Source organism: Takifugu rubripes, chromosome 8 (genome assembly GCF_901000725.2).
Source record: "Takifugu rubripes chromosome 8, fTakRub1.2, whole genome shotgun sequence".
Classification (NCBI taxonomy): Eukaryota; Metazoa; Chordata; class Actinopteri; order Tetraodontiformes; family Tetraodontidae; genus Takifugu; species Takifugu rubripes.
Window position 1 is genome coordinate 16,131,548 of NC_042292.1, and position 22,005 is coordinate 16,153,552.

Genomic DNA, 22,005 nt, shown 5'->3' on the forward strand with positions numbered 1-22,005 from the left:
TTCGGTGACCGACCCGTCATCCTCGGGCTCCGGGAAGAAACGGATCATTTCCTCCGCTTCAGAATCGTCCGCTCCCCCCACCAGACCGGACGGAGGGGACAATGTAAGAAAACGGAGAGGAAAAGCGGCGATTGAGAGACATTTGTGGGCTACATGTAGGCAATGCCCCGGACTGCACCACCGCCGCCACCTGCCCTCCCGGTACCGGTAAGTCACGGAGGGGAGATGGGCTGGAGGAGGGGTGAGGGCGGGGGGTGCAGGACGGCCGGAGCCCGGGCGGGACGGCGTTAGCAGCGCCCGGTTCCCGACGCTAACTGACCCGTGAGGATGACTTTTTGAGGTCCTGAGAGGTCGGGTTACCGTTCAGCCATGTTGCAGGAGCACAAGGGGCGGGAGGAGGTGGGGGACGGGACGGCTTTTGACACCTGCCCTTGTTCCCGTAGCGCCAGTGAAATTAAATCCGCGAAAACGACTCATTTGTTGGGGGAGAGGTGGGGAGCGCACCGCCATCCCAGAACGGGAAATGACTTTCTGACAGCCGTTCAGCCATGTTGCGGGGTGGCGGTGGTGGTGCTTGGTTGTGGGGGGGGACCGATAACTAGCTAACGGCGGGGTTCCGAGGTTTTTGCTGGGTTTTTCTTCTTTTTTTTATGACACCGACGGACACCGAGGGTGGTGGAGGGGGGTTTGGTGGGGGGGGGACTGGTGCCCGGGCCATCGTCGCTCCCCGCCGGATGGGGATGCGGCGAAGGTGGCGGCAGCCTGCGCCGCGTCGCTTGGAGACAGAGGCGGGAGGCGGAACGAAAGGAGGTCGACGAGGCCAATAAGTGGACCGGGGCGGTGGATAAATGTGATTAAGTTTAAAAGAATAAATCAAACGCTCATTTCGGCTGCGGCGCTTATTATAGAAAGCCAGATAAATATATCAAATGAAAGTTAACATTACATTAAATACTAAAATAGACATCAATGTTCAATTAATTATTAATCCCCCCCCCCCCCCCCCCCTCCAGTTTTAGCACAACGAATTTCCGGTTTAATTGTCTTATTTTGTTGTGAGTGTATCAAGTCAACAGGAATGAGAGCGGCTGGGAGGTTGCAGTGGTTATTGATGGTTATTGATCATAATTGATGATTATTTGGCAGTGAGAAGGTCAGGGCAGCAGATGACACAGCAGGGTCCGTTACCATGACAATAGCAGGAGGGATATTTCCTTTGATTATGGCCCCGATGCGGTCAATAATTTATTCATTCACAGTTTGACTTTATGCATCTCTTTTCTTTTGTCTTTTCTCTTCCTTTCCTTCCCTATTTTCCCTCCCTCTCCCCTCTTCCAGCCATCGTCCTCGCCATTCTGCTCTTTTTCCTCCCCTCCCTCCTCCTCTCTCATTCCATCTCCTCTCCTCGCTCCCCTCTCCCTCGATGCCCCCTCATCCTTGTTCAGGTCAGCCGCAGCCGGCAAAAGAGTCGCTACGGCAAACCATCCCTCCTTTCTCCACCCCAGTCACTCCTTCCTCCCTCGAACATGCTCGCCTCACTTCCATATGTTCAAACACAGCCATCCTATTTTAGCAACGCCGCCTTCGTCCTCCTCTTCTTCCTCCTCGTCCTTCTCTCCTGCCCTCCTCTCCTCTGAGTTCTGATTCCTTTTTTTTTTCCACAAACACACGCGGGAGAAAATGAAGCGTGGGTCGAGCGTGTTGCCGCCTCCTTCTGATGCAGCCAAACGTCTCGCGTCCGCGCTCACGGCGCCACGCACCGGCGACAGGACCCTCTCGCTGAGCGCGGCCGAGGGACGCGCTGAGCACGCCGCGGACACGGCGGGGGCACAAGCCACAGGTCCGAGCCCTTTCCCGGCTGCCACCTCTCTCTTCAGCCCTGATGTCAGCACCAAGATGGCGTCTGACCTTCTGATCAGACTATCAGGTATCAACCCCCCCCTCCACCACACACACACACACACACACACACACACACGCTCGATCATCCTCTGTACAGTTTTAGGGGATTTTCTCATTGATTGTAAGAGAAATAAAGCTAAAATGACCTGACGCTGCGTTCTCCCGGCGGCTGGCTGCAGCAAAGGTCATAAATCCCCTCCGTGTTTGCGGATTCTCTGATTTTTGGCAACAGGTGAGGCATTTAGAACGTGTGGCAGGGAAAACCTGTGCTCGCGTGGCGGGTTTACCGCCTTCGCCGTGGTGAAACTGCCGTGGTCTCTCTCGCCATCTTTAGAGGCTACCCAGAAGTCCCAGGGTCTTCCAGGGGGACAATCAGACCGTCAGAGAGACAAAACTGTGCTGGACAGCAGGGGCGGACAGCAGGACGAACCCGGACTGGCTCTCTCTCCGGACGGCCCCGGGGCGAGTCCCGAGCCGCCGTCCCTCTCCAACACGCCCGATGACAACGCCGCCACCGACACGCTGGCGTCAGAAATGCTGAGGAAGCTGGCAGGTGGGTCTGTCAGGTCAAACATGGCTGCCGCTGCCGCTGCCGTCATGAATAAGCTCGCTGATAGATTTCCTTTCAAATCCAGAGCGCCAGGAGGTGCACAGCAGCGGAGTCGCCATCAAAGAGGAAGAGGAGCCAGTGGAAGTCAACGCGCTCGATGTCGCTGACCTTATTCAACGGCAGCCAGCTGCTAATGAGGTAACGCCGCCGTCCTCCATCTCCAGCCATAGCCGTCTCTTCAGCAGTAAAACAGGCGACCAGTGTGTGAAGAAGAAGGCGGAGCAGTGCAGCACGCGAGCCAAAACAGCCGAGCAGCAACTCCACGGCCTTAAAATGGTGGATAGATTCTATCCTGGAGGCTGCCAGGCTGCCAAGACATCAGGAAGCCACGTGGCTGGTGCCAACACGTTTCAGTTTCGGGTCAAACTGGAGGATCGTGGTGACTTCTCTGGAGCCAAGATGGAGGACCAGCTTCTCTTCAAAACAAACACTTTAGAGCAGCCTCTTTCTGCAGCCAAGATGAGCCAGCCCTTTCACCCTGGCATCAAAATGGAGGACCAGATTCCTCCAGGAACCAAAATGGAGGACCTTCTTTCCTTTGGACCCATAGGGGAGAACGAGCTCCTCCCTGGACCCAAGATGGACGAGCATATTATCTCAGGAGCAAAGACAGAGGAGCAGCTCCTCTTTGGAGCCAAAATGGAAGACCAGTGCCTCAGAGCTGTGCTGTGGCAGGACATGTCAGTCAACCTGGCGTCAACGCTGTTGCACCAGCTGTCTGGTACAGCACGCACACACACGCACACACACACACACACACACACACATACAGTGTTTTTGAATTAAATAATGGATCAGATGAGCCCGTTTACACCTAATGATTTCTCCTTGAGCAGAGCGGGTCAGTAAATCCAGCAACCGTCTGGTGGACAGGACCACGCCGCCAGTCCGAAGCAGGTAACCCCACCCCCCGGCGTCGCTCGGCAACCGCCTCTGACCTCTGACCCCTGACTTTGTTCTGACTGCCCTGTGTGTTTCTCCTCATGTAGTCCGGTTTTGAAGGTGAAGGCGGAACCGCTCCCGAGCTCCCAGGAAGCTCCACACGGTAATAAACCACACGCACGCGACAGATGGCGGGAGACAGATGACAGAGGCTCTTCATGACAGGACAGAACGCTGATCAGCGTCACAGATTCACACCGAGGATGACAATGTTGGACCGGGTGGAAGAATTAAAGGAGCCATCTTTGGGATGTGCTGGAAGCAAAGCACTTCACCAAGTCACGATAGAGTTTTAAGGCGTTTGGGTCCAATTACAGTCGAGAATCGATGTACAGCAGAACACAGCAGGAGGCAAACAAGGAAGCGAATAAATGTGTTGTATATTTTAGACTTAAGAAAAGCTCTTTTACACCTACTGATCCGGTTAATGCAGCCACCAATTTGCCCGCAGCTAAAGTTTTACTGGGTCTGATGGTTGTTCCCCCCCCCCCCCACAGAAACCAGCAGAGACCAGCCTACAGGCCGCTCCTACTTCTACAGGTAACACCAACACATAGACGGACGTCGATGCAAAGCTAGCTCCAAAGATTAGCTGTTATTTGCATATTTAAGAGCGACGGCAGTATTTCTTTAGGTATGTTCAAAAACACCCCTTTGTTATCATCGTGCCCGCACGTCCAGGTGTCACGTATGCGGGTTCGAGACGGACGGGCGAGGCCTTTTCCAGGGTCACATGACGGAACACCGCCAGTGGGAGCGCGACTCCTTCTCGCTGCACTGCTGCGCGTGCGACCACTTGACCAATCAGGAGGCAGAGATGAGGGCTCACGTTGACAGGCACATACAGGGAACCGTGGCGGCGGTCGAGGCGACGAGGTGAGGGCAACAGTGGCGCCGGCGCGTTATCGCTTGTGTCTGCGCGCCTCGTTAACCCGTCCGTCCCCCTCCCGACTCCCAGGTACCCCATCACCTTGTCTTCCGCTACCTCCAGCAGCACCCTCTCAGTTGCCGTGGCAACCCAGCCGGAGAATAGCACCTCCGAGCATCGCTGCCGCATCTGCCAGAGGTCGTTTCCAGGGCAACAGGAGCTGCTGGTTCACTTCCAGGGTCATCGCCAAGGCAACCAGTACAGGTGCGACCGGTGCGGCCACCTGACACGGACAGCCAACAAGCTGGTGGAACACGTGCGCGTGCACACCGGGGAGAGGCCGTTCACCTGCGACCTGTGCCCCTATAGCGCCAAGCGGCGGGACAGTCTGCGCCTGCACTGCAAGGTCAAGCACGGTGGAGACGTGCACACGTACCGCTCGTACGTGCACGCAGACAATCAGCGCTCTAACAAACACGTTCAGCGGCTTCACACGCCGTCGAGTGCGCACACGGCCGCTCTGTCGCCTTCCTCCATCCCCACTTTTCATCCCGCGCTCTCTGACCGGGCGGGATGGAGGGATTTGTCTCCACTCCTCCCCATCACCACGCTAATTTCTCTGAAACCCCGCTGCCCTTCCTCCGCCACCTCCTCCTCCTCCTCTCCCCCCGCCTCTTCGTCTTCCTCCTCCAAACACTTTTTTCTCGGGTACCTGGGTCTGACAACCTCTGTGTAAATGCTTTTTTTTCTCGCTCCTCTACGTGATGTAAAGCTCTATAAGGTACCCGAGGCACTGTCGCTCCACACTATTTACGAGAATGTCAGCCGCTACTGTTATGCTAAATGCACTAAAACCACACAGATACAAATCCTTATGAATTTATTCCCTTTTCTTTGCGTTATGCTTGTGGTTTTCTCTGCATTCTTGCCTGCTTTAATCATATACTCACTGAACTCTTAGGTATTTAACCGTGTATTTATTGCCCACCTGGTCCTTCTGAAGCCCTGCACTTAGAAAATCCCCCAGCCTCTCATTTTATGCACAAGACACTTTACAGGAAGACGCGTTTGCTGACCTTTTCACTACGGAAACCATGGGGCCATCGCTGAAATTTCATGATTCACAAAATGCATTTTTATAAAGAGTGGTTTGGAAATGGGTTTCTACGGCTACCGTGTATGTGAATGTTTTTGGCTGAACGCTAACGTGCTCTCACGCAGCCTGTTGCGCCTTCACGATGACTCTATATCCCTCAGCGGTGGGCAAACTTCAGCGTCCTCCCCCCAGTTAAGAGATTTAATTAGCTTCTGATGCAGATATCCTCAACATCTTAATGAGGTAAGACACCCGAGGAGAGACATTCCTTGTTTTTGCGTATGCGTAGCTATCGATCCACGCGGCTTTTTTTTATTTACGTAAAATAGTCAAGACCAGTCTTGCGTATTATTTGAAACAAAGAGAATGTTTTGCATGGATTCGCTCTTTGAATTTTGTGGAATTTTGCAAGTGCAAGCTTTCTGAAGGATATTGCTATTTCTGATATTTGTGTTGTATATTCTCGATGATGTATTTGTGTTTGCGTAACCACGCGGGCCGAAGAAGAAATTTCTCAATTACACATTGCACTACACGGTGACACAACGGGCCATTTTAGTAAACGTGGGCTCTTTTTTAAACACAGAACCTAAGACTTTGTCACTTTCAGCTTGTTTTGTCCAATCCATACCGAGGCCTGATGTCACTTCCTGCTCGGGTGGGTGGAGCAGAAGTGGACAGGACAGAGTACAGATGAATTTTCTCTCACCTGTATAAATTAAGAAGAGTTTCACCTTGAAAAACAGAGCGATTGACCTTTGTCTCAGTGACAACTGTGATGCCATTCAGGTCTGGTTTATGTCACAGCGACAGAGCACCGGTTACAGAAGCTGTTGCTAGGTTACGTGTAATGTCCTCTGTATCAAGACGTAAAATACCTCATAAAAAAATCGCCCAGTTCAACTTAAAGAATAAAAGAAGCCAATGCTAACATCTTTGAGCTCCTGCTGTCTCTCCTCGCGCTAAGATCATTCGTTACGTTTTAGAGACCTTCCACAAGTCTACGAAGTAAATTAATTTATGTTTAGCTCCATTTTAGCATCATTGTTTTAGCAACATTGTTTGTTGTACAATTTGTACACTCTTATTGTATATTATAGCTGAGAGCGCTGTAAAAACACTCGAGAGCTCCTAGAAGGTCAAACTAAAATATCTCAGTAGCCCCCTGGTGGCGGTCTGTGGTATTAATCATAAATCTTCATTTAATTTGGTTTTAATTGGTAATGAGGCGCTCGCAACTGCTCTTGTGTATCTGCTTTTTCCCCCTCTTGTTTTGTACGAAACTCATCTTCCTGTTAAACACATTGAATTCCAAATCCAAACTCCAGCTTCGTCAGTGGTGCTATCAGAACTCGCTCGAGTGTCACCATAAATCAGAGGGAGATGCACGACACACAAGATTCGACCCGCTTCAGACTGTATCCTGATGTGGCTTCGTTATTTTTCCTTTTTAAATTTCCCTCTCCTGTGTCCTGTCACAATTTGCTGCTGTGATGATCAATAAAGGCTAATTTGGTCTAACTCACACCTCGTCTGTGCTCACATGCCCTCGAGATCGCGTTGCGACGCCGGCGCATGGATCCGAGTGGCGGCTGCAGTATCTGCTGCTGGTACTGTAACCAAGGTTGGCTGGATACAAAATTCAGTCTGATTTCAGAAAACAGCAAAATTGAATCGAAGTGCTGCTCTAGATGGAGGAGAATCAGGGATGAAGGTCACATATCACACTTACCAAATGAGTAGGAGGATAAGTGTCAATTGCCATGGGTCTTGTCCCCTCCTCTGTGGTTGCCACGGTTACCTGGCATGTTGTAGGTCTCCATGGTGGCAAGCAGGATGCCTGCCCATTGGCTGGGAGCAACTCCGGGCTCGGCGAATCACCAGGGCGAAGCCTCGCAAAGGCTCCGGGAGGGCGCAGGAACACGTGCGCGCAAAGGTCATTGTTGGATTTGGTAGCTGGCCTCAGAAGGTGTGATGGTGGAAGAGGAGGAGGTGAAGAGCAGAATGAGAGGAGATGAAAAAGAGGTCACGGACGTGATTCGTCACGCCTTTTCCCAGCCGAGCGCACGGGGCTGAAGTGACAGTTACCTGCTGAGGAAGTGGACGCCATAGCAGAAGGGCGAGCATTAGAAGTGCACGGCTAGAGCGCTCACTTTTTCTCACAATGAAAAGGAATCATCCTAAAGATGGACGCAGGAGCCAAAAGTGAGGTCAAAGCATCTCGGTGGCCCTCTGGTGGCTGATTGCAGTAATGCAGCCCTGCCGGGTCGCCATCACACTTATGTCAAAGTGTGAGTGTGTAGGAATAGTGTAGTTATTTGGCAGCAAAATGACACCACCATTTTAAGATGGCGCCCATGCCGTGGATGCTTTAGCAGAGGGTTGATGGGTAGGATGAACATTTCACAAAAAGCCGTTGATCTGAGCGTTATGGTAGTGCTAATTAGAAATGAGATTAGAAGGGTCGGTATTTATCATCTGAGGTTCATAAAAATCTACCAAACATGTTTTCAAATGGAGCTCATGTGACCCTGGCTGTACAGGTTCTTTTTTTCCTGTACTGGACTGACTGAGCTCCGATCGGATCAGGTTGTTAGCCTGCAAACACCCTCACTTCCTCACTGAAAGGGGATGAAAATCAATAAGTGCTACACATGACAGGAAGAGATACCGGAACCACAGAGGGCTGGAAGTGGAAAGGAAGGGAGGAGGCTGCGTGTCTAGGATGATGATGACCATCAGGAAAAGACCATTGGAGCAGAAAGGTTTGGGGTAAAATTGAATTTATTTTAGTGTGAGAAGTTGAAAACTGAGAGAATTCGTTTCCCCCTCAACAATATTTATAAATCGCACAGGCTTAAGTGACTGTTCCTGTACATTTAAAACACTTTTATATTGACTACCTACCACGATTTCCCTCATTAGCAACTCTTTATGCACCAGGTTTGACAAGGCCTGCTCGCAGTGGGCGTGGTCTTTCGTCCTGCTATCCACCACGTGGCTGAGGTTTTCGCGGGATTTCCCCATTCCTCGTGGCATAACTCCGCCTTAAAAATTAAACAGAATTATTCAGAAAAGTTATTTTTAAATGGTCTATGTTATCTTAAATAAAACATACACTTTTTACTGAGTTTGTTTAGTTTCCGTATGCGAAATACTGAGGGGGCGGGATGAGGAGGAAAAATAACTTTATTTTGATAAGAAACCGGAAGTGCCCAAATTGGCGTATGAGACTTGACGGCGTAGAGGAAGAAGTAGGCGTGTTTCGTTCTTAGCCTGTCGGCTAACTAGCTAAAGTTGATAACAGTACTTTCACTTATGACAGTAAGCGAAACCTTTCCTGGGTTGCACACCGCTTTATTGGAAAACGAAACTAGAATCAGCGTTGCCGTTTTTAGGGTCTTTGCGTCATAAATGTAGCTGTTAAGATCTCTTTCGGGCGATACTGGCAACTTATAGCGGTTGCCGTTAAGAGAAATATATTCAATTGCTAACTCGCAAAACGTCAAGTACGTAGGTAGCGCTGGTTCGCCCGATAGCTTTAGCGGCTAGGCTGCGCTAGCATGGACGGTGGCGGAAGCATCCAAAGTAATGAGAGAGCGGCAGAGAAACTGATGGATGACTACTTGAAATCCATCGGTCTGCTTCGGAAGAAGGTTGCTAAGGACGGGTCTTGTTTGTTCCGGGCCGTTGCCGAGCAGGTAAGTTGACAGCATTTGAGGAATAAAGTTTTTAACTAGCCTAAATGGACGCAGGTGATGAGCGGGGTTGGTCAGCTTGCTGTGTTGATGCACAGCAGACAGTCCCGGGAAGCCAGAATAAAGCAGATTAAACGACATCAGAATTCTTCTGCAAATACTATTGTGTTATACGAAATGTTTGTCATCCGCCAACATTTTGTACAAATTAAACTCAACCCTTGTTGCCCTAACTACTATTACGTCATGCCACTGTGTTGACGTCATATGAGCTCATTATCCATGTGGATCTGTTGATCCAGGTGCTGCACTGCCAAAGCCACCATACTGCGGTTCGGGCCAAGTGCGTGGAGTTCCTGAAGAAGAACAAGGAGCATTATGAGGCGGTACGGCACCCTCGGTCAATGAATTACAAACTTGCCCAATACTTTTGTTTTTGTTTCATTTCAGCCTAAATGATTTCTGCTTTGCTATTTTGGGATTCCTCTTTTGTCTCTTTGTTACCTCTGCTGCAGTTTGTTGAAGGGGACTTTGAGGCATACCTGTCCAAGCTTCAGGACCCACAGGTAAGGCAACGGTGGAGCCATAACTGGGATAACTGGGCGCCTCCCGCTGAAGTACCAGTTCAGTAACTCCGGTGGTGGTTTTGTTTTTCAGCACTGGGTGGGAGAAGTGGAGATCAACGCGCTGGCTGCCATGTACAAGTATGCTTTTAAGAGCCACATCCATCAATCTAACTTTAGTCACATTGACCAGCCCATAAACTGACAGTGTTTAATTGTATTTATCACTCACACGCAGGTTATTATTATTACTATTACTAATATGTTTGTTGACAACCGTTTTCTAGGAGGGACTTTCTCATCTTCCAGGAACCGGGCAAACCAGCCGTCAACATCACCGACAAAAACTTCCCAGATAAGGTCGGAGTGTTTTTGATTTAACAGCTCATTCAGAGTTAACCCCATTTTGTAATATGTGTTCCCTGTTTCGCCAACTAACGAACCAATTAAAAAGAGCAGCAGGTTCAGTTTTCGATGCTGTTTCAGACTCGTCATCTGTCATTTTTTTCCAGGTTCTGCTGTGTTTTATGAACGGGAACCACTATGACAGCGTTTACCCCATCAGCCGGATCAAGGCTGCCGGCGTGTGCCAGTGTGAGTGTCCGAGGTCAAACACATCAATGGACGCGCATAGATTGATTTATACTCCAAAGATGAAGATGTGAACAATATTTCAAGCACGCCCAACTCGGGCGATGGCCATTTTAACTGGGACCAAATGTGTTCCCGTGTTCCTCCACCTGCAGCTATCCTGTACGAGCTCCTGTATGACCACGTGTTTAAAGTAGACCAGGGCATTCTGGGGGTGTGCCAGCGGGTCCCTCGTCCCACCGACTTGCTGAGCGACGACAACATGGCCTTCTGCGGCAGCAGCGAGGACTCCGACCCGGACACCGGCGCGGCAGTCTGGTAGGAAAACCCGTGGTTTAGACTCTGGACGTGCGTTTGGATCATCTTTAACATATGTTGACGCTTCTCCTGATGCAGGGTAGAGAGTGAAACCACGACAACAGTGAAACACAACAAGGTATCCCACACACACGGGTTTTCCCTGAGTAATCCCCCTCGGCTACATTATAGTTTGATTTTATCGTCTGCGTGTTTCCAGGGTCGTGGGCGGCGTGGCCTTCTGCCCGAGAGGGTGAGGCGTTCACTGAACCCGACGCTTTACAGAAACATAGAGTACGACGTCTGGCAGAAGACCAAGAGAGGTGAGATGAACGGGAGAATCTGGAGTAGCTGCGCCAGATTAAATACCTGCATCCCAAAATAAACCTGCTTTTATTGCAGCACAACAGAAAAAGGACTACTGCATCGCAGCCGGGATGCAGTTTGCTGTAGGAGACCAGTGTCAGGTCCGTGTCCCACATCTTTGCCCTCCTGGCGGGCTTAAAATCTTCTTTTGGTGATGTGTCTTCATGTCTAACCGCGTCAACCGGCAGGTTCGTCTCGATGGAAGTGGGCGGAGCTACAGCGCCACGGTGAAAGAGGTGCCTCCTGATAACGGCCCGGTCACGGTTCTGATAGAGGACCTGGGCAGGAAGTAAGTCCCAGTGAGGCTAGATTGACCTGCTGGAAGAGTGCATGCTCTGATGGCACCAACATCCATGTCAGACAGGTGCCTTTGTGGAACCTGCGTCCTCCCAGTGACGAGAGCAGTTGGAAAACTGTGGGCGGACGAGACAGGAGGCTCAGCAACGGACACGGAGGTGATCCACAAACACACACATACACACACACACACACACGTGAAAGCAACTGTACTGAATCGCTTTCCCTCCCATCAGAGTGGGAGGAGAGGGGTAAGGGCAGAGGCAGAGGGAAACACATCCCAGGATCCTCCACAGCCTCCCAGGTAGCAGCCGGCGGTTCCAGCGGGCGCGGCCAGAAGCACCAGCATTGGCCCCCACACTCCCCCAAAGAGGAGCAGGGAGGGGGCAAACCCAGCAGGTAGGTCCTTGTTGGGGCTTTATTTCAAGTTTAGCGGCCTCAGATGACCTCGGTGCTGTTTGATTTAGCTCACCGTGTGTTTGCAGAAAGCTCGCCAGCTCGGCGGAGCCTGCGTTCGGTCTGACAGAGGAGCAGCGTTTGGCCAGAGAGGAGGAGGAGATGACTGTTGCCTTGGTGGAGATCCAGCTCAGAGACGAGCACAGCTTCCCAGCCCTCGGGGTGAGCCGATAACGCGCGGCGGTTTAGACTCTTGCGTGCTCTCAAATCTGACTGGACTGGCACCAGTAAACTGAACCTCTTCACAAAGCATTGTTGTAACTCAGGATTCTGTTTCTCCAACCCGGACTTGTCACCTCACACACACGTCGGTGTCTTATTGAGTTTGCGTCCCCGCACTTGTTGTGGTTGTCGGCGAGCGGTCCCGCTGGGTGGTTGTCGCTGTCGCGCTGTTCTGCTTTCGGTTTCACCTCCTGAGCTGATCTACATTCCGCGCCACGCGTGTCTTTCCCCCTTCAGACGCAGCCTCGTGCACAGAATGAAGCGGGGAGGAAGAAGGGAAGCGAGAAGCCGAAATTCCAGAGGAACAAGACGGTGTGTAACTCATTTATTAGAGAGCGGATCTACGTTGGACGGACTTTAAAAGAATATTCCCTCCTTTTTCAGAAGAGTCCGGTTGAAGACAACAGAGTGCCGTCCCCCTCCGAGGGCAAACACGCCAAATCTTCCACCTCGCCACTCGCAGACCCCCCCGGTGGCCCCTCCGTGGCTGCTAAACAGTCTCCTGCTCCTGCAGATTCTGCTGCTAAGGCTGTTTCCTCGGAGCCGCCACTCATGTCCACCGTGGTTAAAACAGACCCACTTACCACCATGAAGGCTGCTGCACCCACTTCCCCCCCCTCCGCTGCTGCCCAGGGCGTTAAGCCTCTGGCGTCGGGCGGAGCCACAGCTCCAAAAGCCCGCCCGTGCACCACCTCCTCTCCACCTTCCTCTCTCAAACCATCTGCCTCTCCGCCTCTGTCTTCAGTGCCGGCTCCCATATTCATCGCTCCGGTCGCCCCCTCTCCCACCGCTGCACACGGGTTTCTGCCCCCTGCCTCGCTCCCCCGCTGCTCCCCGACGCCCCCTACCCTCCCGCGTGCCCTCAGTCCCCACCCCTCCTCCTCCTCTGTTCGGACCGCCTCTTCATCCTCTGCGGCGCGACATGCTGCCCGTGTCCAGGAGGCGCCACCAGTCGCAGCACAAACTCCACGTAAGAAATTAGCTTCGTGTGTTTCCCGTTTCAGATGACCAGAGGAAACCCCAGATTAAGCTAATCTGCCTGTCTTTTCTTTCTGGTAGATGTTGGAGCTGCCCCGGTCACCTCCCAGACCACCCAGAGCCAGGCTGCCAAAGCTGAGACTCACCACCAGGGCCTGGTCCAAACCCCGGTCGAGAAGCAGGTCCAGGCGGTGGCTCCACAGGACCAAGCTTTGCCTCCTCAGGTCCAATCCACTGTCCCCGAGTGCAGCCTCCCCCACACACAGCATGAGCCTCAGTTGAACTCTGAGGTGGACTCTACGCCCCACATCCCCCTACCTGTGGCCCATGTGCAGGGTTTTCTCTCTGCCTCAGATGCTTCCTGCCCCCCTGAACAGCTGCACCAGCCCCCCCACCCCTCTCAGGTTCCACCTCCCTCCTTCCCTTTGCCCGAAGCCTCAGACCACCTCCTCTCCGAGACCTCCAGTGCGCCGATTCAAGCAGAAGCATCACTTCCTCCCACCCAACCTCAGCCAGAATCTCCAGCTCCCCCTGCCTTCCAGCCCCAGCAGACTCACCCCTCTCACCCCTCTCACCCCTCTCACCCCTCTCACCCACACCTACCAACTATGCTTCCACCCTTCCAGTCTATCCCAGGAGCTGTTCCACTGCAGCAGCTGTCCCAGCTCTACCAGGACCCCCTGTATCCGGGCTTCCCCCAGGCTGAGAAGGGTGGCGTTGCAGTTACCCCACCGTGCTCCTCCAATAAGTCCGGGGACGACCTGCCCCAAGGTGAGCATTGAGGGCTTTCACCTGTGTCGGCATCGTTCACCTGTAGTCACACCAATAACTTGTCTTTCTCTGCAGACATCAACATCCTGAGGTTTTTCTTTAACCTGGGCATCAAGGTAAGGTACAAATAGCTGAAGTCTGTGCTGATTTCGTGATCCCAGTCTAAAATCTGTAAACTGCATTAAACAAACCTGTAACCGGGACTGATCAGAACTCTCCTCCACCCAGGCTTACTCCATGCCCATGTTTGCTCCCTACATCTACCTCTTACCCCTCCAGCATGCACACACGCTGCGACCCCAGTCTCCAGCTCCACACTACCCTCCATCTAACCCTCCTGCCAGGCACCAGGAAGGGTACCCCCCATCTCAGTACCCTCCAGCTGCTTCCCTGCCACCCCAATATGATCAGGCTGCAGTCATGGAGTCCTCCCAGGTTGGGGAGATATACAACCAGCCCACGTATCCTGTCACAGATGCTCCAGCCCAGTGCACCTCTGGCCCCGCCCCTGTGTGGGAACAGCATCAGATCCCCCCACCCACCAACGCTGCCTTTCCAGGGGGGTATCCCGCACCTAACCAGCCATATTCGGTTCCCCGCCGCTTTCCTCACGCCTACCACCCAGTCCCAGCACTCCCGCAATACCCTCCAGGTGCCCCCTCATACGCTCCCTCTTCGATGGGGTACCAGTCTCCACCCGCCCACGATGAACTGCAGGTGAACCAGGGGCCGCCGGAGCAGCAGGCGTCCACCAATGGAGATTCCTCGGCTCACGTTCACGGTGCTAAGATGGCTAACGTCAGCAGCAGCAGAACCATGGTGGTCCCAGGTTATTGTGAGTCTCGAGCACGCGCTTGTATCTTACCAGCAGGGGGCGCCCGAGCACCTCTTGATATGATTTCTTTCTCCTCAGCTGTCAAGATGGAGACCGGAGAGAATTTGAGTGGAACAGTGCTGCTGGTAGACCCACCACTCAATAATAATCCCATAGTATGTACACACACACACGCACACACACACACAGGAGAACAGCAGTAGTGATACACCTGACACGGTGTTAAATCATCTGTGCTCACTTGTTTCTCAGCTGGTGTCAAATTCTGGTGTCAAGGATGTCCCCATCTCCAGGACAACCATGAACCCCAACAGCACACCCGGCTCTCCATTATCCTATGACATCATTTCCAAGACGGCGGTCCTCGCTGACAACAATCCCTCTCAAGGTTTCCGCGGACACCAAAAATTGCTCAGCCCCTCCAACACCTATTCCTCACCGCCGGAAACCGGCCAGGTGAGTTACCTGGCGGTGATGGGAGAGCCGATGTCTGTCGGCTGCAACACCGAGGACACCTTTGAGGAGGACTTCAAACTGGCACCGTTCCACTCCCGGGGGCCCAGGAGGGCCTACAGAGGAGGGGCTAGGTGGAGAGGAAGTCACGATTCAGGGAGGGGAGCAAACAGGCGAAGGCCCGGTGGCGATGTGGGAGTCGGGATGAACTTTTTCCAGTACAACGCTTCTCCTCGGGGGAGGGGCAGGGAGAGAGGATACTAGCTTTCAACCAGACGTTTGAGGTGTTTTCTTCCGTGTTTATGTATGCAAGCTCAGACACTTTCCTCTTCCTTTAACTGTTGTCACACGGTTCTTTATCCTTAAGTCGCTGCTGGATGAGATGGTTGCCCTCATAAAAGATTAGGGACAGAATCAGCCACTGTCTGACTGTCTTCGCTCCATGGGGAGGGCAGAAATGCATATTATCGATGCGCCACGAACTTGTCTTGATTTCATTATGTTAATTAGCATAGCGTCTTCCCAAGGAGTGTTTTAAGTGTGCCTAGAGGTTTACGAGCATGTCGAGTTCAAAACTGTCAGGTCGTTTGCTGCTAATATGCCCCATGGAAGCAAAAAAGTTAGTCCCAAGTAGGATTAATGCATTTCCTTAGCTGAAAGCTTCAACATTTGTGTTCTTCCTGAACGTTGCATAAAGCTCTACCGCCCATATGCAGTAAACAAAGAGCTTAAAAGTAGAAAATTATTAAATGGCAAACAAACAATTATGTCCGCAGTTCTTTTAAAGATGACTTTTTCCAGTTGAATCAGCTACGAATCATGCTACGCTAACTGTGCTCAGCCTGCAGCTGCACATTTATCAGACCGAGTGCGCACGTCAGTTCATGACAGGCCTTAGCTGAGCTAATTAGAAAATGGAACTTTAAGCAGGTCTCTCACTCTGCACAAACTCAAGTTTTAATTGTCAGTAAAAATAAGTGGTTAAATATCTGAGATGTTTCCAGAAGAAACAAGCACACTAAGTTACATTTGTTAGCGATAGACTCTAAGCTTAACGTTTAAGTGTTTAATTTAACCGCAGCTTTAAATGAATTTTGCCAACAACGCTGGTAACTTTAAACATCCACAGTTGTGTGGTTGTTTGTGTGCTGCTTCCTTCTTCTTTTAGTGCAATGGTCTTGTTTCTTTGATCACTCATTGCTGGAGACATGGTGCCTTATCTTTCTACTTTTTATACTATGTCTTCTGAAACGTGGAAGCACTGCTGTACAGAACAAAGGCCACTGTTTTCTGTTTGATTTTTTTCCCTTCTGTTTGGCAAAGTAAATAAAATTTGATGGTTCATGCTACCCTTGTGGAGTGTTTTGGATTCATGTTTTTTGTGTTGCGTTTCATTTTAAGCTCTTCTGAAATGTATTTCGTTTTTAAAAAGTTGAAGAGAGGCAACACTTTTTCTGCAACGTCATTAACACGCGTGACCGCTAGTGGGCGCCAAACGGCGGCGCATCGCCAACAGAACCGCTACGGCGGAGGGAGGCAAAATCAAACAAGGTGAGATGTGACTAACGCTATACATTATGTCTGTCGACTAACTAGTTTTGGAAATGGACACTTTTGAATCAAAAAACGTTTAGCCCCGACAGTCCATCCCTTCAGGTATATATGTGTCGAAAGGCTCTGTTTGTTTTAAGGGGCAATCAGGGGCAATTCAGAACAGCTGTGAGCGGAGTGATACGTCGAAATATAGCGACCCGTCTCATGACGCAGAATAAAAAGCGATTTTTTTCATTTTCCTGTTGCCAACGTTGCTCTTTAAGCTCAGGCATGTGGAGTTGACGATACATTTCCTGTTTGTTCAACTTCCGCTGCTGCTCTCAAGCACGTTCTTATTGATGTTGAAATATTTTAGACTTCTACCAACCAACGCAAACTCTCCATATTTGTAGTTTCACCTGACAGCTCTCACTTTCCAGGGAATTTTAAATGGTTAGTTACGAGTTGCCCTGAACAAAACACCAACCCAGCAACAAAACCAGTTTGGGATGAGATGGCATTGCTTTATTAGACTTTGTTGTAAATACAGGTTTGTTAAAATATGCTGCTCGATGCTTGTAATTGCCAACAATGTGTCCGATATCTCAGAACATCGCTGGCTACTGAACACAGCTCAGAACACAAAGGCTGATGGGTGTCAGATGATTTTTAAACGTCTTTCTCTGAACGCAGCCCGGCTGTTCTTGTGGCAGATGATGGGGCGGCACAGATTTTCCTTGTGAAGGTCCACTTGGTCTCACAGAGGGTTTGTTTTTAGTCTTCCAGGAAGAAATAGTTCCCACTCTTCTTCTGTTCCGTGTCCTGGAAGAGACAAGAGGAAGTTCATAGTCTTGTTATATTTCCTGACTTAAAAACTCACAATCTGTCCAAACCTTGATGGAATGGAGCTTGTTGATGCGCGGCCTGAAGTTTTTGGGATCTCTTCTGAAGGTGATTTCCAGCAGTGAAAGGAAACGGTTCATCCCTGCCAGCAGGCTCTGAGGCCTGTGGAAACGGAGAGATGTGGTAATCGTCATGGCGACGGCGACCAGATAATGTCACGCCCTGGTTTCTTACGTGTTGGCCATGGTGTGTCTGGAAGGGATGCCGTCAAAGACAATGACTCTGTCGGCCAGGTAGGTCGCCATGATGAAGTCATGTTCTACCACAAACGCCGTCTTCTTGGCGTGGAGGATGTACCTGCAGACACAAAATGGTGGCTGGAGGAATGGCGAGGGGACAGAATGGCGACGGATGTTTAGCGGTGGGCAGGGATGAACCTCTTGATGACGCGGGCTGCCATCAATCTCTGCTCGGAGTCCAAGTACGCCGAAGGCTCGTCGATCAGGTAAACGTCCGCCGGTTTCCCCAAACACAGAGTCAGAGCGACTCTCTGCAGCTCCCCACCGGACAGGTTCTGAACCTGAGGGACAGAAGACGCGTCAGTGTCACAGGTTCCGGACCGGCTCTCTGGCGCCCCCCGCAGGATGACCTTACTTCCTGGTCGATGATGCTCTCGATTTGCATGGGCTTCATGACGTCAGTGATGAACTGCGGGTGAGTGTAGGCGTCTCTGATCTTGTCGTGCAGCAGAGCTCTGACGGTGCCCTGGAGCCAGTAACGGATTAAAAAACCTGGTTATGATCACAAGTAGAGAATTTCCCACTGTCGAATTAGCAAAAACAAACAAGGTCAGACTGACCTTGAACTTGGGGCTGATGGTCTGCGGCTTGAAGCTGACATTAAGAAGGGGAACGTCGCCTGAAACAGAGCGTACATCAGCGTGTGTGCGCCAGCGTGCTTCACCCCCGTGTGTGATAAACTCTCACCTCCTCCGTCGGGCTTGAGGGATCCGGCCAACATCCTGATGAATGTGGTTTTCCCCGTGCCTGCAGACACACGGGCGGTGGGAAACGTCAACGCGGCGGCTTGAGACGCCATTTAAGTCGGTCTTAAACGGTCAGCCTCGACACAAACTCACCGTTCTCTCCCAACATCACCACAATCTCGGAGTCGGTGAACTCTCCTTCTTTGATCTCGAGGATGAACTCGCCCATCGTCTTCTTCATTTCCGGATACTAAAGACGAGCAGCGGGTGGATTTAACATCCCGACCCAACCCAGAAATGACGGACGACTGACTCGAGCTGAACTGACCTGATAGTGCCTGAGTCGCTTCACCTCCTCCTCGTTGGCCGTCTCAGCCACCTTGAAGACCAGCGAGGTCTCGCGAAACCTGAGATTTTCAGTGGGGACGTAACCGTCCAGGAAGATGTTGATCCCTGGAATCAAACAAGCGCGATCAAACCGTTGGACTCTTTCTCCCACCCTCGCCGCTGGAAGATCCGGGTGCTACCTTCTCGGACGCTGAAGGGCATGGTGACCACGCCGTAGGCGCTGGGGACTCCGTACAGACAGCAGATGAAGTCAGACAGGTAGTCCAGCACGCTCAGGTCATGCTCCACAACAATGATGTACCTGGCGGACAATTATCACAGGTTGGCAAAGCAGTAAGCACCATCAGTGCTTACTTTCTGAACACGGCCTCACCTGTCCGGGGTGATGAGGGAGCGGATGGTGATGGCGGCCTTCAGCCTCTGCTTTACATCCAGATAACTGGACGGTTCATCGAACATAAAACTGCAGGAGAGAGGACGGCTGTCAGGCTGCGCGCGCGTGTGTCTAGAATGTATGACGGTAACAGTTCGCCTGCGTTTGCTCACATGTCGGCCCTTTGGATACAGACGACGGCGCAGGCAAATCTTTGCAGCTCTCCTCCAGAGAGATTCTCCACGTTTCTTTCCCTCAGGTGAGTCAGATCTATCCAATGACGATAAAAACGCAGAGGGTTTAAAAGGCGTCGGGTCTCATTTTGGGTCTCAACGATCTGCGGAGTGTTTCTCACCGAGGTGTTGGCAGATGATGTCCTGTGTGCCCGTGTCGTCTTTCCTGGTCAAGATGGCCCCTACTGACCCCTGGTGGCAGAGGTAGGTAATTACAACACGTCACACAGCCGCCGCTGAGCACGACTACGACACCGTCTCCGTTACCTTGACTGTCTTTGGGATCTGGTCGACATACTGCGGTTTGACGATGGCCCGCAGGTCATCCTCCAGGATTTTAGTGAAGTAGTTTTGCAGTTCAGAACCTCTGAAGTAGGTCAGAATCTCCTGCCAGTCTGGGGGATTCTGGAACAGTCGGATGGCATTTAAAGCCGCAAAAATGTAAACGCAAACCGAACACGTGAGTTCTGCAGGAACGTGGCCGACTGGCTCCCGTCGTACTCACATCGTACTTGCCCAAGTTGGGTTTCTGTTTTCCAGCCAGGATCTTCAGGGCTGTGGACTTGCCAATACCGTTGGTTCCCACCAGTCCCAGTACCTCACCGGGTCGGGGAATTGGCAGCCTACAGACACATAATCATTAACAAGCGGATAAGGTATTATTCCCCATACACCTCTAAAGTCTGCGCCACGGAGGAAAGAACTGACATCTATTACTTAAAGATTGCAATGTAAACAAAACCCAAGTAGACTTATGATTGTGAAGAAACCATCCTAACATTCACAGTTAGGATGGTTTAGAAGTGTGCAAAAAGAAAGCAGAGAAGTGTAAATCGATCGGCTAATAGAGGTTTTAAAGTTCCAGCAGCATACCGGTGCAGTTTGAAGGAATTGGCACAGTATCTGTGTGTGGTTTCCTTCTCCAGGTTGCTGGGCAGGTTGACGATTGACAAAGCTGAGAAGGGACATTTCTATAGCAAAACAAACACAGATGGTCAGCAGCAGGGCAACGTAATATTCAAAGACTTCTTTGAGGCGGGTGCCAGCAGAAATCCTCTACCTTGATGCAGATGCCGCAGCCTATACACAGCGACTCTGAGATGAAGACGATCTTGCTCTGTGGAGTCACCTCGATGCAGAGCTTACCTGCAAACATTTAATCCCACATTATTACTTCTGGGCTTGTTTGCCTAGCGCGAGCGTGTTCTCTGAATGAAGCCTCACCCATTCGGACCACCGGACAGCTCTTCTTGCACTCCTGCCGACATTTCTTGGGTTTGCATTTGTCATGGTTGACAATGGCGATCCTAGTGTTTTTGTCTGCCATTATAGGCCGGAATGACGGCTGCTAGCGCCTTCGGAGCTGAAAGATGAGTCCAAGTTAAAGCCTTGATCCTGATCAAGAACCTGCAGGTCCTTGATTATCCAGTCACAAAACACACCCCGTTATGTAGGCAACGTTGTGCATCAGATAACTTTAAGGTCGTCCCTCAAACTTGTGAGGCTTTAATCTTACTGCCCAATCTTAAGTGAATAAAATACATAAAACCCATTTGTTTCGTCGATCCGTGCTGACCAATAGTTCTGTCTGGTTGAAAGGATCCACAAATGCATGTGTGAGCATAAACCTAATACATGTTTAAAACCAGAAAAGTGCCCAGATTCTTGTCCACGTAGAGGAAGGTGTTGCAGGGTTAGTTTGACACAAAGATACACACAGGGGACTTTAATTCACTCTATCTGCTGGTTATAAACAGCTCTACAAAGACTGTTGTCAGGTTTTGGGTTTTTTAATGGTTGGCGACGGGTCTGAAGCCACACGACCGGTTAAATCCTGGATCCAACCAGCCGAGGCTGTTTTAGTAGACTCCGATTTTCAGGCCTGCGGACACTAATGTGGCGTGAATAACCCCTAACCCTTAGCATTTAGCTGCCTATTGTGTTGTCCAGCACACTTAAATAGAGCATTTATTGAATGCTCTATTCAATTGTTGCCATGTAAATGCTAGGCATTGGGATGATAAAAACGTCACCAATGTGACATATTAAAAACAAAGGTGGGGAAATATATGGGTTTTACTGGGGAGATTACTGATAAGTTAGCAACGATATCACCGAGCTGCTAATGTTAGCACCGATCCGGTGATCTGTCGTTAGAATGGGGAGGTAATTAACCATATAGTGGCTGGAAAAGCTTCGTAAATCACCAATAGCTGTGCATTCGCCCATTGGACAGCAGTCATTGCTCGAGAGCAGGCACGTTTCCATTAGACTTGCGAGTTGAAATGGGGTGGCTCGCTTCCATATGCAGCCACTCGGGGTAGTGCGCGACTAACAGCAGCTGTGTTTAGATCTTACAGTTAACCTGCCGATCCACCCCAACTACACGGTCAGAATGGGCGATTAACGCTTTGAGAGGGTAATGCCGCAAAATAGACAGTGCCTTTAACTAGCCAGGTGCTCGTTAAATCACAAGCGTTAGCTTAGAGTTAGCCGAGCGCTATGGAGGCCCCACACTTTGACAGCTGGGGAACGTCGTTCTTTTAATGGCTATGGAACACTGAAAGGGATAAAGGTCAGGAGCGTCGGTCAATTAACTCACCCGCCTTCGGCTCCCGCTTGTTTTATTTAAGAAGGGTTTATGAGAAACGACGTTTAGGAAGAAAAAGTTGAGGGTGAGAGTCCCTTTTTTCACGCAACGTGTTCTCCTCCTGGAAGCCGGCAGGAAAGATGGCGGGAGATGCG

At 51.0% G+C, this 22,005-nt stretch overlaps 3 protein-coding genes across 5 annotated transcripts; 2 read left to right on the forward strand and 1 right to left on the reverse strand.

Moving 5' to 3' along the window:
- The first annotated feature begins 1 nt into the window (after window position 1).
- On the forward strand, window positions 2-6,939 carry LOC105418843 (zinc finger protein 827-like). Of its 3 annotated transcripts, none has more exons than XM_029840541.1 (9): window positions 2-207; window positions 1,339-1,927; window positions 2,237-2,455; window positions 2,538-3,233; window positions 3,349-3,409; window positions 3,502-3,557; window positions 3,952-3,994; window positions 4,136-4,330; window positions 4,449-6,939. In XM_029840541.1, the coding sequence occupies exons 2-9, from the start codon at window positions 1,681-1,683 to the stop codon at window positions 5,056-5,058; spliced, it is 2,127 nt and encodes a 708-aa protein (XP_029696401.1). In that variant the 5' UTR covers window positions 2-207; window positions 1,339-1,680; the 3' UTR covers window positions 5,059-6,939. The 3 variants fall into 3 exon arrangements, with proteins under 3 accessions (XP_029696401.1, XP_029696399.1, XP_029696400.1); XM_029840539.1 differs by having other exon boundaries at window positions 6-207; window positions 4,413-6,939; XM_029840540.1 differs by lacking the exon at window positions 2-207 and having other exon boundaries at window positions 683-1,927; window positions 4,413-6,939.
- A 1,740-nt stretch (window positions 6,940-8,679) lies between these two features.
- otud4 (OTU deubiquitinase 4) lies at window positions 8,680-16,294 on the forward strand. Its single transcript, XM_011619730.2, has 21 exons — window positions 8,680-9,119; window positions 9,419-9,502; window positions 9,632-9,682; window positions 9,774-9,820; window positions 9,967-10,039; window positions 10,192-10,273; window positions 10,426-10,588; window positions 10,667-10,706; window positions 10,788-10,890; window positions 10,970-11,034; window positions 11,122-11,222; window positions 11,294-11,388; window positions 11,467-11,629; window positions 11,716-11,848; window positions 12,146-12,220; window positions 12,293-12,878; window positions 12,968-13,657; window positions 13,733-13,773; window positions 13,886-14,492; window positions 14,571-14,647; window positions 14,745-16,294. Exons 1-21 carry the CDS (start codon window positions 8,982-8,984, stop codon window positions 15,207-15,209), a joined length of 3,879 nt encoding a protein of 1,292 aa, XP_011618032.2. The 5' UTR covers window positions 8,680-8,981; the 3' UTR covers window positions 15,210-16,294.
- Window positions 16,295-16,981: 687 nt separating this feature from the next.
- On the reverse strand, window positions 16,982-22,002 carry abce1 (ATP-binding cassette, sub-family E (OABP), member 1). Its single transcript, XM_003978408.3, has 19 exons — window positions 21,863-22,002; window positions 20,485-20,623; window positions 20,321-20,406; window positions 20,134-20,231; window positions 19,766-19,883; window positions 19,528-19,665; window positions 19,383-19,452; window positions 19,201-19,297; window positions 19,028-19,117; window positions 18,834-18,955; window positions 18,635-18,759; window positions 18,460-18,556; window positions 18,308-18,367; window positions 18,181-18,239; window positions 17,976-18,086; window positions 17,759-17,901; window positions 17,556-17,678; window positions 17,372-17,483; window positions 16,982-17,300 (listed from the first exon to the last, which is right to left on the reverse strand). Exons 2-19 carry the CDS (start codon window positions 20,585-20,587, stop codon window positions 17,253-17,255), a joined length of 1,800 nt encoding a protein of 599 aa, XP_003978457.1. The 5' UTR covers window positions 20,588-20,623; window positions 21,863-22,002; the 3' UTR covers window positions 16,982-17,252.
- Between the last annotated feature and the right edge of the window lie 3 nt (window positions 22,003-22,005).

What these genes read in the sequence shown, in the direction of transcription:
- LOC105418843 (XM_029840539.1), top strand. Translation starts at nt 1,681, where the DNA reads ATGAAGCGTGGGTCGAGCGTGTTGCCGCCTCCTTCTGATGCAGCCAAA. An exon ending in ACGCCGCCAGTCCGAAGCAG is followed by an intron (nt 3,410 to 3,501) that starts GTAACCCCACCC and finishes CTCCTCATGTAG; the next exon opens with TCCGGTTTTGAAGGTGAAGG. An exon ending in CTCCCAGGAAGCTCCACACG is followed by an intron (nt 3,558 to 3,951) that starts GTAATAAACCAC and finishes CCCCCCCCACAG; the next exon opens with AAACCAGCAGAGACCAGCCT.
- otud4 (XM_011619730.2), top strand. Translation starts at nt 8,982, where the DNA reads ATGGACGGTGGCGGAAGCATCCAAAGTAATGAGAGAGCGGCAGAGAAA. An exon ending in TCCGGGCCGTTGCCGAGCAG is followed by an intron (nt 9,120 to 9,418) that starts GTAAGTTGACAG and finishes CTGTTGATCCAG; the next exon opens with GTGCTGCACTGCCAAAGCCA. An exon ending in CGGGGACGACCTGCCCCAAG is followed by an intron (nt 13,658 to 13,732) that starts GTGAGCATTGAG and finishes CTTTCTCTGCAG; the next exon opens with ACATCAACATCCTGAGGTTT.
- abce1 (XM_003978408.3), bottom strand. Translation starts at nt 20,587, where the DNA reads ATGGCAGACAAAAACACTAGGATCGCCATTGTCAACCATGACAAATGC. An exon ending in CATCATCTGCCAACACCTCG is followed by an intron (nt 19,298 to 19,382) that starts GTGAGAAACACT and finishes GTCATTGGATAG; the next exon opens with ATCTGACTCACCTGAGGGAA. An exon ending in AGAGCATCATCGACCAGGAA is followed by an intron (nt 17,902 to 17,975) that starts GTAAGGTCATCC and finishes TCTGTCCCTCAG; the next exon opens with GTTCAGAACCTGTCCGGTGG.